The sequence below is a fragment of the Gymnoscopelus microlampas genome (genome assembly GCF_963454915.1).
Source record: "Gymnoscopelus microlampas genome assembly, chromosome: 1".
Lineage (NCBI taxonomy): Eukaryota > Metazoa > Chordata > Actinopteri > Myctophiformes > Myctophidae > Gymnoscopelus > Gymnoscopelus microlampas.
Window position 1 is genome coordinate 16,322,679 of NC_139962.1, and position 16,276 is coordinate 16,338,954.

The 16,276-nt window shown below is 42.7% G+C and overlaps 1 protein-coding gene across 6 annotated transcripts in view; it reads right to left on the reverse strand.

Moving 5' to 3' along the window:
• Window positions 1–232: 232 nt before the first annotated feature.
• scml2 (Scm polycomb group protein like 2) overlaps window positions 233–16,276 on the reverse strand; it is a 32,269-nt gene continuing 16,225 nt past the window's right edge. For 2 of the 6 annotated variants that reach the window (XM_084077045.1, XM_084077046.1), the window contains exons 8-15: window positions 11,776–11,921; window positions 10,811–10,990; window positions 9,034–9,166; window positions 8,209–8,415; window positions 6,131–6,301; window positions 4,130–4,354; window positions 2,972–3,126; window positions 233–2,302 (exon numbers count right to left, since the gene is read on the reverse strand). In XM_084077045.1, the coding sequence (XP_083933171.1) occupies window positions 2,177–2,302; window positions 2,972–3,126; window positions 4,130–4,354; window positions 6,131–6,301; window positions 8,209–8,415; window positions 9,034–9,166; window positions 10,811–10,990; window positions 11,776–11,921 (1,343 nt within the window). In that variant the 3' untranslated portion in view covers window positions 233–2,176. The remainder of the gene's footprint in view (window positions 2,303–2,971; window positions 3,127–4,129; window positions 4,355–6,130; window positions 6,302–8,208; window positions 8,416–9,033; window positions 9,167–10,810; window positions 10,991–11,775; window positions 11,922–16,276) is intronic. The other 4 variants (XR_014602148.1, XR_014602149.1, XM_084077047.1 and 1 more) reach the window with 4 other exon arrangements.

The following is a 16,276-nucleotide window of genomic DNA, read 5'->3' on the forward strand; positions in this document are numbered from 1 at the left end:
TTATATACAAAACCGTTCCTCCATTATCTATTATCTTTCATAAGTACCAGAACTATCTGTACAATATTGTAAGTTGACAAATGATGACCCTTGCTGTCATTTTAACATCAGCTCTTACAGTATTCCAGTCATTGTGCGTGCATACTTCTCTGTGTGTGTGTGTGTGTGTGTGTGTGTGTGTGTGTGTGTGTGTGTGTGTGTGTGTGTGTGCGTGCGTGCGTGCGTGCGTGCGTGCGTGCGTGCGTGCGTGCGTGCGTGCGTGCGTGCGTGCGTGCGTGCGTGCGTGCGCGCGTGCGTGTGTGCGTGTGTGCGTGTGTGACTGTCAAAGCAAAAATACAATCATATAGCCAAGTCAGTATCCATGGAGACCGAGACAGCAAATAAAGAAGCTGTCTCTTCAATGAGGGCTTTCAAATATTTCTGTAACATGAGCTGGGCTTACACAGTCAAATAACGCTCAGTGCTAAGTTATCCATTTGTAACTCACGAGTGCACAAAGCGTAAACAAAGGGGACGGCGGTTACATTTGCACAGTACACTCTCAGATGTTCAATTAACCCATTATAAAGCCGGGAAACCATCTGTGACATTTTAGATTTTTGCTATATATATATAGCATCTTTTTTTGAAAATTGTTATTAGAACATTGGTTTAGAACAGTGGTTCTCAAAAATAGCAGATATACAAGCAGCAAGATATACTTCGTCCTTGACACGAAAAAGTTTGAGAACTGCTGATTTAGAAGGCATTCGTAGAATCGGCCTCAGGTCTTAATGGATTAACACTGAGGATATGACTGTGTAAGATCAGATCTCTTTATGTATTCATAACTGACACGCACCAATCATAGTGTAGCTTTTAGCACAGCTCACCTCATACAGTCAACCCCCTTGTTCAAACCAAAGTATCTGAGTGAAACAATAAGCAAGGTTGTGTTATTGCATTGTGTAAAATGGTACAGCAACAAGTCATCCACTGCCAGGACCTGAACCGGGCCCCACAATTTTGATCACAGAACGTCCATCATAAAAGCCCAGAAGGGCAATGTTAACATTAACGCTGAAAGGGCACTGTGTCCGCAACACATGAGAAAGACCCGAGAACCCAACGGTGAGGTGATGAAACGCAACAACCAGTATCAATGTCTATAGCCTGATTTAGGGGCAGAGTCCACAGAACGTTATTTTTGCGCCGCGTTTCCAGCTTGCAGATCTGCTATTTTGGATACGTTTGTGTGACGCTGTAGAATGATCGAGTATCAAAAAACCCACAAAAGCTTAAAATATGGAGATAAGAGGTTTCTACCCGACAGCAACGATATACAAAGCTCTCCTCCGCTCATAAAACACGTTCTGTGGACACAGGCTTTATACTTGGTTGCACATCTGATCAGGGTTCCCACACATTTTTAACAAAGATATTTTCAAAACCTTTCCATAACTTTTCCAAAGTATTTTTACCCCATTTCCAGGCCTACGGCAATCATATGGTGCAACAATGAGGCTCTTACACCAGTGTGCTATCAATGAATGCACCCAGACACACTCGAGTGACGGCGTCACGTGACAAAAATAACAGATCGACAAGCTAACAGCGTATCACGGTGCAAAATGACGTTAAAGAGATGTAGATCTATTATTTTTGTCACGTGACATCCTGTGTACATTAGGCCGCACTCGCGCAGCTCGTGCAGCGTAGCACTGCATTTTAACACGTTACATATTTCATGTGATGTTATGTTTTGGGACATGTTTTTTTATGAACAAAATCAATAGCCAAAAACGATGTATATTCAATCATTTTCCAAAAAACTTTTGATTAATACCAAACCTTTTCCAGGCCTGGGGAAACTGTTTTGCTAAGTGTTTTCATGACCGTGGGAACCCCGTCACAATGTCACATTGAGACAACGCTCAAGCTTGTATATCGGCTCGTTTATGTGTGGGACACACCGGTGGGCAACTACGTATAAATCAGGCATATAGTGTGTGTGTGTGTGTGTGTGTGTGTGTGTGTGTGTGTGTGTGTGTGTGTGTGTGTGTGTGTGTGTGTGTGTGTGTGTGTGTGTGTGTGTGTGTGCGTGTGTGCGTGTGTGCGTGTGTGCGTGTGTGCGTGTGTGCGTGCGTGTGTGTGTGTGTGTGTGTGTGAGAGAGAGTGTTGTGTGTACTTGTGTGTGCTATTGTTTGGTCTGTTTGAGTTTCTCTATGTGGTGACAGAGCTTGAGGGCGGGGCCCAGCTTCAAGCCCATGTACTTCATGATGACATCACTCCTCAGCAGCATCAGAGCCCGGCCGTCGATCTCCTGCACAGAAAAGAAGAAACAAAAACTCTGTCAGCGTTGCCAATGTGCTGCATGGAAGAAGTTCTCTTATCGTTGCTGTCGGGCAGAAACCTCTTATCTCCATATTATAACTTTTTGTGTTTCTTCGTAAATTAACGCCCTTAATACTACAGCGTCGTACAAAAGCATCGAAAGTAGCAGATCCACAAGCTCGAAACGCGGCGCGAAGCGACGCGTTTCGAGCTTGTCGATCTGCTACTTCTGATGCTTTTGAATTTGAATCAACAAAACCTGTTGATTAACTTCTTTCTTCCGTTATATTGAATTTTAAAACGAAGCGACGCGTTTTGAGCTTGTCGATCTGCTACTTTTGATGCTTTTGAATTTGAATCAACAAAACCTGTTGATTAACTCCTTTCTTCCGTTATATTGAATTTTAAAACATGTAGTCAAAATTGTTTTTGTAAACAGGATCATATGCTATCATCCGTATTTAAAGTCCCACAAATATTTTTTTTATCATTGTTTCTCGCGCATAACACTTTCAGCGCTTCGTGACGCATTGTGAGCTTGTAGATCGGCTATTTTTTGCCGGAGGTTTTCCCCCAGAATAGGGATGCTGGGGTTCAAGTGGTTACTGATCAACTAGCAAGATAACAAACAGGAAGAGGTGTGTTGCAAGTCACTCACATGTTTCCTGAACAGCTCCACATGGGGCCCCAGGGTGAGAGGATCAGCCTCTAGAACAAACCCGATGACGTCTTCAACGGACCAGGAAGACACCATGTGGCCCGAGCCCTCTTTGTCCTGCGGCGCGTGGTCTGGGCCCGTTGTTGAGCTCGCTGCTGTTGTGTGCAGGAAGAACATCTTTTAACCCATGCAATCCGCGAAACGCATCTACAAAATGTCTTCTAAATCCTAACAGTTTTCTGAAAAACGTATGTTTCTATATCATCGGTTCTCAAACGTTTTCATGTCAAGGACCTCCAAAATTATATGTATTTTGCCGCGGACAGACATATCAAAATATGCTGTTCTAGGAACCCCCCAGAAGCAAAGATTTGAGTTAAAAGTGTTGCTTTAAGTTTATGAGTTGGGAGCTTGTAGAGTGGCTATTTTATTTTATTTAAAATATTTTATATTGACATTCCCAAAATAGGGACACCAGGTCGAATGTGGTTAAAGGGTTATTTCACTTTCAAACATGTTTGGGGTCATTTTAACGTCTACTCGGGCTATAGTGAACACTCCAAGTTGCTTGATTCAGTATTTAGATACAAACCTATACAAACATGTCCCAACAAATCCTATACAAACCCATTGAAACTTCAAACTCCAAGTGAGGAGTCTGTTTTTTTCAATTACTTTTGAATTGTTGGGGGGAAATGAGAGAAAGTAAGAAAAAAAAGGAAAAAGAAAAATAATAATGAAAAAAGTTATCGAAAAAACACGGTCTCCTCATTAGAAGGACAGTATCAGTCACCAGAACCAAGGACGGGTGTTTTAAATGAATCTGACATGGTTCAAATGGAGTTTGAGGTTACAATGGGTTTGTATAGGAAGGGGGCGTGTCTGTTAAAATGAATATCAAATATGTAAATACTGAATCAAGAAACTTAAAAACTGTCATGGGGTGTTCACAAAAGCCCAAGTTGACGTTAAAATGACCCCAAACATACATGAAATATTCCTTTAAGTCTGTCTGTGGATTTTATAATTATTTAACAAATAAAAAGTATTAACAAAAGCTTGTGACTAAATAACTACACTGGATCTGATTGGAACACAGGTTCTTTTTTTCAAGGTTTCCGCCTTGATAATAATAAATCATGCTACAATTGACCCTACCTTCCACTCGTCTGTGTGTCCGCATCACAGCCAGATCAGCTGGGTTGGAGCTGACTCGCCGCAGGGGGGTAGGTGGAGGCGGTTGTGCTGGGTAATAGGTACCTATTACGGTGCCTGCCTGAGGCAGGCGATAGTCTGACGTGTTGCGGAGGGAGCGTGCGCCGGAGGCAGGGTCAGTTGTAGAGCCATCATTGGACAGGCCGTTCTCAATATGGGAGAGTGGTTCTGTGAGAGTAAAGCCATGTTTTCACTACAGTACCAGTATATTACCGGCAAGAGAAATTGCATAACTTGCTGGAATGGTAATGGGATAAACCAGTTTTCACACGTCCTACTTGGCAACAAAAGTGCTGGTATTGCCTGATTAGCAACCATTTTCATTTGTTTATTTTCTAACGGTATAGAAGGCTACATTATACTCGTGCGAGAGGTGATTGTAAGCATGCGAGACTGCGTGCCCGCTACATCGAGTCAACCGGTGCAGCTGTGAATGCCTGGGTGATTTGCATACATACTATCACTGTATGTATGCTGTATGTATGCAGCTCTGTTGTTGGTTCTTAAAGAAACAATAGACAGCCGTTAACGCCACTTCGCACCTCACCACCCCCGTCTCTCCAAACAGTGATGTTAACATTGGTCCCAGGCTCCAGCCAGAGCAACAGGAGTTCATTTCACCTCTTTGCTGTCTGTGCGACGCATGTCTTCATGGAATAATTACAACAACTGAACATGGACAGGTAGCTATATAGCCTATAACAAAACACTGCTGAAAACTTAAAGGGAGACTAGGTAACTTTGAGCCTAAATTAAAAAATATATATTTTGCATTTTTTCCAGCTATCAGCCACTATATAATTATGCAGGTGTGTTTTTTTGATTGATTGATTGATTGATTGATTGAAAAGTTTATTTCGAATATGGCAATTTAAAAACAAAAACAATATAACAAATGAAAGCAATTAATTCTGTTTAACAGATTAACAGAAAATGCATATTCGAAAAGGAGTGAGAAGAAGCATAACTTATAGCTCCCACCCCTTCATCCATACATACATCCATCCATACATCCATACCTACATACCTACATCCATACATACATACATAAGTCTGTGGGGGGAGAGGGGGGGGGGGGGCTCGGCCGGAGCTCTTAATTGATCCCTTTGAACTTCAAAGGGGTTGTGCATTGAGTTGATTGATTGGGCCATAAAAGAGTCAACCTCGTTAGTGCTCTCTCTAATTAATGAATGCATCAAAGACAGCAATCACTTTGATACCAGTCAGAGAGGGGAGGGGGGAGGGGGGAGTGTGTGTGTACAAACCAAGGGGCAAGTCTTAGATATTTACGATGAGGCTGAAAAAATGGCCAGAGTGGCGCTGTTTTACCCTGCGCCGACCTGCGGTGTCAGAAAGAATTTATTTTAACGCAAGTGAATGGGTTTTTTGACAAACTTTAGACTAGATTTTCTTACTGTATTAAAAATTGTCATAAATTCTATATGCTTCCAGTCGCTAGTTTAAAGTCTCCTTTCAATCATCAGGATATGCGTTTTGCTAAATTATGGTCCTATTTATTTTAAAATTGACAATAAAGTAGGCTATTCTCTAGGAGGGGCGGGATGATTTGATTGACAAGCTACACAACCAATAGCATTCATTCCCCGCCCCTGTTCTTGATTGACAAGCTACCCAACCAATAATGGTCTGGTCTCATTCTGCAGGATATGACGCGATATGACGCGATATTGAAAGATGGCGGACCTACAGTCTTGGAACAACGGCTTCATTTTCGGTCTGTAGAAAGCAGCGGAGTGGCTTTGTCCATCTCATTTATACAGTCTATGGTACAAACACTCTGCAAAGTTACCTAGTATCCCTTTAACGTTTCAGAATTGTTTTTGAGTGAGAGATAAAATTAATAATGAGCGTCGCGCTCTCACACACACACACACACACACACATGCACATGCGCACACACACGCACGCACACCAGTCCAGTACCTGTCTTGGTCCTGTCGTAGAGGTGTGTGTTGGCGTAGGGACTGAAGGGCTGGGAGCTGAACAGACTGTCACTCTGTAGATGCAGACACATGTTCTCCAGGAAGCGCAGGACGGACGAGGCGCTGGAGACCGAGGGAAGCTTCACGTAGCGGATGCCATGCTCCGATCGCACTGTGGACCCACAAAACATACACACACTTCAGACAGACACTTTCATCGGGATTCACTTATTTGCACAAGCATGACCAGAGTTGATCCAGAGTTTTTTTGTGTGTGACATAACATGAAACCTTCAAGGGCTTATAAGCTAATACACCGACATAACATCATACAATCCACAGAAACATACATTTAACTCAGAGAGGATACCTAGATGACACAAGGAGGAGGCTGGGGTTTGATCACTGGCAAGTGAAAAAAGTGTTGTATGAACTCTGAAGAATGAACAGTGATCTGGTTAAAGCAGACCATTAATTCCCTGTGACTGTAACTGTGTTGTAGCTTGTTAGCAAATGTGAATGAAGGGAGATTGAGAGAGCTGAGCGTGGACAATCCGCCGTGGTTGTATGTATGTATGTATGAACTTGTTAGCGAATGAGAATGAAGAGAGATAGTTCAGGCACCTCACTATCACAATGCTCACTATCAGTTGGTTCTCAAACTTTTTCACGTTAATAGCGTTGCTGTCGGGCAGAAACCTCTTATTTCCCAACTTTTTATTTCATAAATTAATGCCCTACGTGATCACACTACACTGTCACTACAGTGTCACACAAACGCCTCAAAAGTAGCAGATCCACAAGCTCGAAAGGTTTTGAGCTTGTGGATCTGCTACTTTTGATTCTTTCAAATTTGAATCCTGAGAAGTGACATTGGACATATGAGGTTTCCACCCAACAGAGACGATATTTGGCCGCAGACCCCCATCTGAAAAGATCTCGTGCCAGGGAACCCCCCCCCCCATACAAGATCTGTGGTCTTAAAACATTTTTTAAATATTTCATTTCTGTTCACACTTTTTGAAAGATTTTTTTGAAAATAGCCAATCGGTTATTTTCAAATAGCCGATGAATACAGGTTTAAAGTGGTTGAACAGATTTTTATGCGATACAAACAAATTTCGTGGGCCTCCACTGACATACATTACCAAACAATTAGCGGCAGATGGCTTTTTAGGGTTAGCAGCACCCTCCCCTGCACTCGCCCCCAAACCCCTACTGTTTGTCTCCTCTGTGCACCCCACCCCCACCCAAGCTTTCATAAATCCACCTCATCCCACTTAAATCTATCCCACATCATCTACCCCCGTCCCCCCCACCGCCCTCCCTCCAGACCCCTCATGTCAGACACCCCAGGGAGACCCAATCCCAGCATCCTAAACCAGGTTAGATGCACATGTCACTTCTCATTACCGACACACTGCTCCAATAAGCTGCTGCCACAGGCAGTCTTTTATTCTTTTGCCCGCACGCGCACACACGCGCGCACACACACACAGCCAAGTGGCCTGCCCAATTGGTGTGTACCTAAACCAATTTCACCTGGTTGATTGCCTATCCAGGCCATTTGGAATTAAGAATACATTAGAATACATCCAGCACTGCCACTGCCAGACAGAGGGATGGATGGATGGATGGGTGGGTGCAGTGTCTGTAGACGGTCATCTCTAGTCTCTCTGATTTCTGCCTGATGTTACGTAGCTTGCGATCATTAAGCCTGTAACTGGTGCTCATGTTGTCATGTGCTTAAAATGCCATAATCCAGTGGTTCCCAACCTTTCTTCCCTAGGAGCCCCCCCCCCCCCCCCCCTTCTTACATCTGACAAAAGTTGTAAGAATGCACACAGACACTATATAGTTGTCGACGCGTTGTGAGCTTGTAGATCAGCTATTCTGTTTTGTTTATTTTTAGGCCAGTTTTCACAATATAATGACAAGGCCAAATAGGGATTCCAGTGCAATTTTGAACTACCTCCAAACAGACCAGGCCTCATGGCCCTCCCCCACCCCCCACCCCGGCATCAGAGAGGCCCCGGAGACCCAGCCATAATGTGTGGTTGGCCGTGCCGCTGCGCTCACCTCTGATCACCTCTCCTCCAGAGTGAGCCTGGCTCTGTAGGAAGGACAACAGCACAGAGGGCTGGTAGGTACAGTCCACACAGGCCTGGACAGCCTGCTGGAGCACTGCGTTGACCGGGGCCGGGCCGAAGTGGTCGGGGAGCTGCTGCACCAGCTTATGATCCAGATGGGGGCCGTAGTCGCCATGCTTGTTCACGTACACGCACACTGTGGGAGGACAACGTCAAAGTGAACAACGCTTAACAGAACAGCGGCTCATCACAACATATATGTTTAGAAGAATATATTATTTGATATTCATTTTATCAGACACGGCCCCTTCCTATATGAGCTCAACAAAAACACACCTCCCTGCTGCGTGAGAGGGCGTGTTTATACAAAAGTGTTGTAAAGCGGTATACCCCTTTAGCTCTGAGAGTGTATGAATGGGAAACTTGTTTTACTGTGATGGTGACATGAGATGGAGAAGTTCAGTGGTCAAACATTCATGAGAATAACTCCTATCTGGTGTCATATTTACCTGCACAGTCTACAGTGCATTAGTAGCGTTGCTATGGCTGTTATCCGTAGTGGTACAGATAACAGACTACATTAGAAGTGGTGGTGGGTATGAATGTACCAGTACAAACTACATTAGAAGTGGCGGTGGGTATGAATGTACCTACAGACTACATTATAAGTGGTGGTGGGTATGAATGTACCTATACAGACTACATTATAAGTGGTGGTGGGTATGAATGTACCTATACAGACTACATTAGAAGTGGTGTGGTGTTTAATATACCTGTACAGACTACATTAGAAGTGGTGTGGTGTTTAATATACCTGTACAGACTACATTAGAAGCACTGCTATGGCTGTTATCTGTTGTGGTATGGCTGGAGCTCAGTCTGTTCTCTGGGGGCGATAGTACTGCCACCGACGACGTCCCCAAGGACTGCACCAACCGGGGCTTCCTCTGGCGTACAAAAAAAACACACTTCATTTAATGAACTGTCCTGTAGTCAACAGAGGCTTTTAGTTGATGACACAGTCAAATCCAGAGTGTTCATTTATTTTTGTCAGAGTTTAACTTAAATTAATGGGTTCTACCATTAATATGGAAGTTGTTGTTTTTTCGTTCCTACATCCATGCATCTCCTACAGAAACCCATTACAGCAATGCATCTCAAAACCATTCATCTGTACATCAGAGACACAATCTCCTGTAAGTAAATCACTAGCCATGTTTCCATGATGTCCGGCGAATTTGGTTCAACGAGATAAGCAGTAGGCACTAAATTCAGTCAGGTGACAGGAATGGCGATTATTATTATTTAATGCTTTTTTTGTCTGAACAAAAGATTTTGAACAGCCTATCCTGCCAAAATTATGCCAAATATGTGTGGAAACTATTGATTAATGACTTGTTACAGTGTTACCGTACCCACCGGTACAGAGTACCATTTCTGCTGACTTTTGCCCACCCGAGCACCTGTATTACTTATAGTTACATACCACCACTTACTGGTGAATCTAGGTAGGATTATATCAATCAAAATTAAATTTTTGTTTACAAAGAATTGTACTGGGCAGATATAAAAACTTAACGATCTACAAGCCCACAACGTGTCGCATTGCGACTCATTATGAGCTTGTATTTCACCTCATTTTTCAACAGATTAATTTATATACAAATGAAAGGAAACGATTCTGACGATTATGCAATATAATTGCGATTCTCTCAAATAATTGCGATCAGGTGATAATTTAATATTTTTGACAGGCTTAACCCTTGTGCTAAGTTTCTACAGTGTAACTGACTCTCTGACTGTGAGTTAAACTGCCGGTCAAAAATTACCCGAATCTTTGTACCCCCCTGGTTGTGGAACAGCTTTTCATGAAAATATGAATATGGGCAATGTTTCACTTTTTCTAATGTTAGGGTCACTTTAGGAAAAGCCAGGTAGAAACCTCATATGTCCAAAACTGTTACTTTTGAGGATTCAAATTCAAAAAAGTATCAAGTATTTTGTGTGACGCTGCAGTTTAATCAAGTAGGGCGTTAATTTACAAATAAACACAACAAATTTGAATATGGAGATAAGAGGTTTCTGCCCCACAGCAACGATATGCTGTCGCGTATTTTTGCTCATGTCCTGTAACTGTATCTGAACTGCTGCCTTTGGCGACTGAATGTCCCTCATGGGAGCAATACAAGTCGTTGTTGTCGGGCAGAAACCACTTCTATCCATATTTAAACTTTTTGTGTCCTTTCTTAAATGAACACCCTACTTGATCATACTACAGCATCACACAGAAGCAAAAGAAGCAGATCCGCAAGCTTGAAACGCGTCGCTTCGGGCCGCGTTTTGAGATCTGCCCCCCCTTTTATGTCACTATCATGAATTTAAACTGTATATTTCCTATATTGTTGTGTAGATGTTTTTGTTGCACTGTTGAATTCTCCAGTTGTTTTGAGTGTTGAGTGTTTAGAGGACCACAATGGAAACGAGCCTCCGGATTTTTGTGTCGTCCACTTGGTGTGTTTTTAACTCTTTGTACTGCCTGCACCTTTAAAAATCATCAATAAGGTATTCAATCAATCAATCAATCTTATCACCTTGCTACCAGGTTTGGGCCCTCTCTTCTTGTGTGGTCTCGGGGCCAGTTGGAGGCCCGCAGGACCGGTTCGGGCGGGACTCGGACTCGGCGCTCCGTTCACCGCGGCCGCGGCCGCTGCCTCGGCAGCCGCCTTCAGCAAGGCGATGGTCTGGGATTTGGGCCGTCGGCCTCGCACGCCCTGGAATCAAGAGACAAGAAGCTTTTATTTGTCTCATACAAACTCATACAGGCACAAGAAATGAAAGGCAAAGTAACTGTTGCTACACCAATGTCAATAGTAATTGACGTGTTGTGAGCTTGTAGGTCTGCTATTTGCGATGTGCGACACCGACATATAACGGAGCATAAATCAAGCTTTAGGGAGGGGAGAAAATAGTGTGCAATGAGGCGTAATGAATGCACAATAAGGTTGTAACCCTATGCCATATACACAGGGGTATGTTCCTTTAAGTTGGTGGCGGGCTGAGCTGTTCATTTGTTTACTGCTGTTCTGGTGTAGGGGGAAAGCGGTCACGTGTAAACAGAGCAAGTGATATTTTGTTGTTACTACGGATGATACAAGTTAGAACCCTGGCTGTTCACGTGGATCTATTTAATCTATTTTTGTTAAATCAATCACCAGTTCTCCAGCACAGACTCCTTCTTTCGTTTAGTATAGAAGAAAGGATAAGGATTACCCTGAAAGGGAAGAGGAAGGTGGTTATAAGGTATAGCCATTTAGCTGTAGAAAAACACATGTATACGCGGAAAACACTGGTATATACTATCTAGAAAGAGAATGTGACGTCACCCCGGCCCATTGAAAGTATTAGCAAAAACCTCTAAAGACGGCGCCTCCTGTCCATTGAACTCCATTGAACGGTTCCTCTAGCTATATAGCAGCAATAGTAACAGTACCTGGTATTTATACTAAAAGCAGCACGTCATAGTCACAATAGTAAGTCACACCAACATGACAAATACCTTGCGGACGGGGAGCGGGGGCAGCGGGTTGGGCAGGCGGTAGGAGGTCTGCATGGTGGAGGAAGAGGAGGCTGAGGAGGAGCGGCGTGTGGGGAGCGAGGCGGTGGAAGAAGAGACAGGGGCCAGGAGCGCTCCGGGCAGGGTGACTGAAACACACAGGAGTGGCAGAGGGAGTGAGAGGAGCAAAGCAATACACAGTGGTGGAAAGAAACCATGTTTTACATTTACTCAAGTACTGAAATGTTTTGGTAACATTAATTACTTTACTTGAGTATTTCCGTTTTTCAATAAACTTTCTACATTTACTCCCAGAGGCAACTTTTTACTACACTACAGTTATTTGACCGATTACTTACCAGTTACTTTGCAGATGTAGGTTATTATGACAAAACATGCCCTATTTTATACTTTGGCTATTTCTGCTATTTTTGAAATTCCGCCTATAATGACAAAGCCCAAATAGGGAGGTCAGGTTGAAAGTAAGATCTCACTGCATTTCAGGGCAAAGACAAGAGAAACAGGGAAATAAACAACTGAGCAGCCCTGCACAGAAGATTTCAAGTGTCCTCTCAGAGATTGGCAGGTCCTTTTTTCCTTTAGCCCCTCCCCATACCATTATGGGGTCAAAAGTCACTAGCCCCTGCAGAACTACCAGGTAAACCCCTCCACATGTTTCAGTTCCCCTTCTGCTCACAATGCATTACACAAAACATAATGATTATACTTTTGATAATATCATCTAAAAAAACTCCCTAATGAGGCATCCTTAGCAGGTATACATTAGTGATATAAAAATGAATAAAATATATATATATTTGTTTATATATATATAAAAGCACAGCAGCACTCTAGTATAGGTAATTTTTGCTATTCAGCAGCAACGATCTTCTTCGCCAGGAGAGGTGTTAAAAGCGAGGAAGAAAGAACTGGCTTTTGTTCGAAAATGACACAAAAGCAGCGGGTCTGACAGCTTCTGTTTTCATTATTCTGAGCGTGACTCTGTGATTTGATCACATAATCACACTGTGTGTGCGTGCGTGTATGTGTGTGTAAGTGGTGGGTGTGTGTGAGAGAGAGAGAGAGAGAGAGAGAGAGAGAGAGAGAGAGAGAGAGAGAGAGAGAGAGAGAGAGAGAGAGAGAGAGAGAGAGAGAGAGCGAGAGCATGAGTGACAGAGAGAGAGAGAAAGAGGGAGAGAGATAACATCTCCCGTTTCAATACAGCCTATTGCTTTGCTGAGCGCTGGAGCCTGTGAGAGTGCATGTGGAAGCTCTCTCATGGGGCCTGGGCTTTCATTATAACCTCCTTGACTGAGGCGATATGGAAGGACTATGGCGGGCTTTACAGTGCTCTCCTAAGGGCCAGACAGAGCACCCTGAAAACTGCTTCATTGAGTGAAAGAGAGACTAGGAATAGGGGAGTGTATTGTTTCAAAAGGTGAAGGATCGCTCCCTCAGCGAGGACACTCACACTTTCACAGGAAAAACAGCAATGCCATACCACCATCAAACGGTGAGACATTTAGCTGGTTTGAGATGGAACCCAGAAGTGCTATAAATTAATATGAACTTTCCATGGGAGATCATGACTGGGTGCAAGGTAATCAATCAAGCAATGCATTCCTTATAGTGGAAAAAAAATATTATATAATATGCCGTATGTAGGGCGGCAGAGGCTCAGGAGGTACAGGCTGGATTTGGAGGTTTTCTCTGTTCGATCCCCAGCTGGGGGATGCGTCCTTAAGCGAGACACTTAACTCCCTAACTGCTCCTGATGAGCAGGTTGGTGCTTTGCATGGTTTCCTCCAACGGCGGTCACGTGTGAATGGGTGAATGTAAAATACATTGTAAAACGCTCCGAAGGGTCAGACAGACTAGTAGATAGGCACTATTAGGCACTGTTATATATACACATATATATACACTCACATATACACACACACACACACACACACACACACACACACACACACACACACACACACACACACACACACACACACACACACACACACACACACACACACAAATATATATATATATATATATATATATATATATATATATATATATATATATATATATATATATATATATATATATATATATATATATATATATGTATATGTATACATATATATATATATACACATGTATATATACAGTATACTGCAGCGCAGTGATTCTCAACCATTTTAATTCCAAGGACCCCCAGTTTGACATGCATTAGGCTACGGACCCCCATTTAATGGCCTTTCTATCCCTGGGACCCCAATTTATATTGTAAAATCACTGTTGATTTAACTCTGAGAATGTACAAATGGAACCAAATCGACCCGTTTTGACCCGATTTGTACACTCTCAGAGTTACAGACCCATAAGGGTCCATTTGGTTTCTATCCATCATTTAGCTGGGGACCCCCTGGAACCCCCTCAAGTACCCCTGGGGGTCCCCGGACCCCACTTTGAGAACCAATGCTGTAGCGTATATAAGCTAGAACTACTGTAGTTCATACATTTATTTTGTAAGTACACTGCAGCCAGCCACACTGCAACTCACCCAGAAAAAAGATTTAAGGTAAACATCATGGAACGTAGGCTGTTGTATATCTAAGTAATAAATGGTATGGACTCAAACAAATCCTAAATGAGCCATGTCCAGCTCATATACTGTGTTACCAAAACAAGGGCGGCATATGGTGTTGATCATGACATTGTAATTCCAGCTCGACCAACTGACCTGCGTAAGCCAGGGCCTCGGGGGCGATGATGTGTGCGCACGTGAGCGTGCGCGTTGCATACACGAGGAAGGCGCTACTGGGAAGTGTGTCTCCGGGGCTGGGGGGAAGGGCCTGTCTGAGTTGCCTCAGTCTCTTCTAATTGCACTCTCTCACCCCACCCACCTTCACATGTCTAATACCTTTATAAATTCAAGGACCCCCAGTTTGGATTTGGCCATGGACCCCCGTTTAATACAATTTTGTTATCTCTGGGACCCCAATCTACAACGTACAATCCTCAGTGTCCAAATGGACCCGTAAAGGTCCATTTTGGTTCCATTTAAGCACTCTCAGAGTTACAGTCCAGTAAAAGGTCAATTTGGTTCCTAACTATCGATCATTTTAGCTGGGGACCTCCTGGAGCCCCCTCAAGGACCCCTGGGGGTCTACTACAGTACTCTACAGTCTACAATGCAAAACACTCCAATATTCATTCATTCATACATGTGTTGGAGAGTGCTGTGTAGCTGTCCAGAGCCAGATTAACTTGAAGAGCTGCTGGGCGATGACTTCAAATCATTATCAAAAATTATTTCAGGCTTGTAGATCGGCTATTTTTTGAACGCCACCATTTTACAACAAAGTGTAATACAGGGCTTTAAAAAATCTATTAGCACTGGTTGATTTGATGATAATATATAAGATAGGAAAACCCTGCATCTCGATTATTCGATTAACCTGAGCAAGATTAAGTCGGTTAGAGGTTCTAAATGTCGGTTTTGATATATTTTCGGTTCGATTGATTTCTTCAAGACATGGTCAACTAAAGGCATGGCAGATTGCATTTTGCTCCGGTTCCACTTTTAAAAGTACTTCCTCAGCAGTTGTGGGATTAAGTCTGTAAAGTGATCTGTGTTAACTCCATACATATGAAATTAGTATTTTATAATACTTTCATGATAAAGGAAAAGTCTGATATATCCATTGTCAATTTGCCATTAAGTATTTCTGACTAAACCCTACAGCTTACACTGAAAACGAGAACATGATTACAAACATGTGGTGGTCAATGCTCACGTACTTAGCCAACACATATTGTCATTACTGGACTTTATTACAGGCATTCTATCAGATAAAATTATACACTAGGATGAAGTTTGAGGACTTTTAAAAATGTGACTTAAAAAAAGTGTGGCTGGATCAACTGCTCTTCTGCAGTGTCCCAAACAAAGAGACCAGCTTGAAACTATGGCTTTAATCATTTACATTTAGCTAGTAGCTAGGAAGTTGCTTATTTTACCAGCAGGCATGCAACAGTCAGTCAAAGGCTGACAACACATGTCTGTTCTAGTGATGTTGCCATGGGTTAGCACTGGCTAGTAGTAATGTATCTAGGTATTTATTTTATGCTATAACGCAATTTTGAAAGGAAAATATTTGGATCTGAATGAATGACCCTTTAATCAAGCACTCAGTCACTCCTGAACTGAGTGGAACATTAACTCATTCAACTTAACTTGAATTAGCGTGTATCACTGACTTATCATACAACTTTGACATAGATTTAAATGAATATGATCTAAGTAAGTCTAGTCTAACACAAGATATGGGGGTCTATGAAAATAAAACACATGATCACAATGTAACACCAAAGGGAGTGCATTTAAAGTGCCTATTGTGCCACAATGGCTACACATGAAATCAAAATGCATATTTACGCCATAAAGGATGAAAGAGAGCACACCAGCAAAGATTTGGAAGACAAAAAAGGCAAAGACATGAGA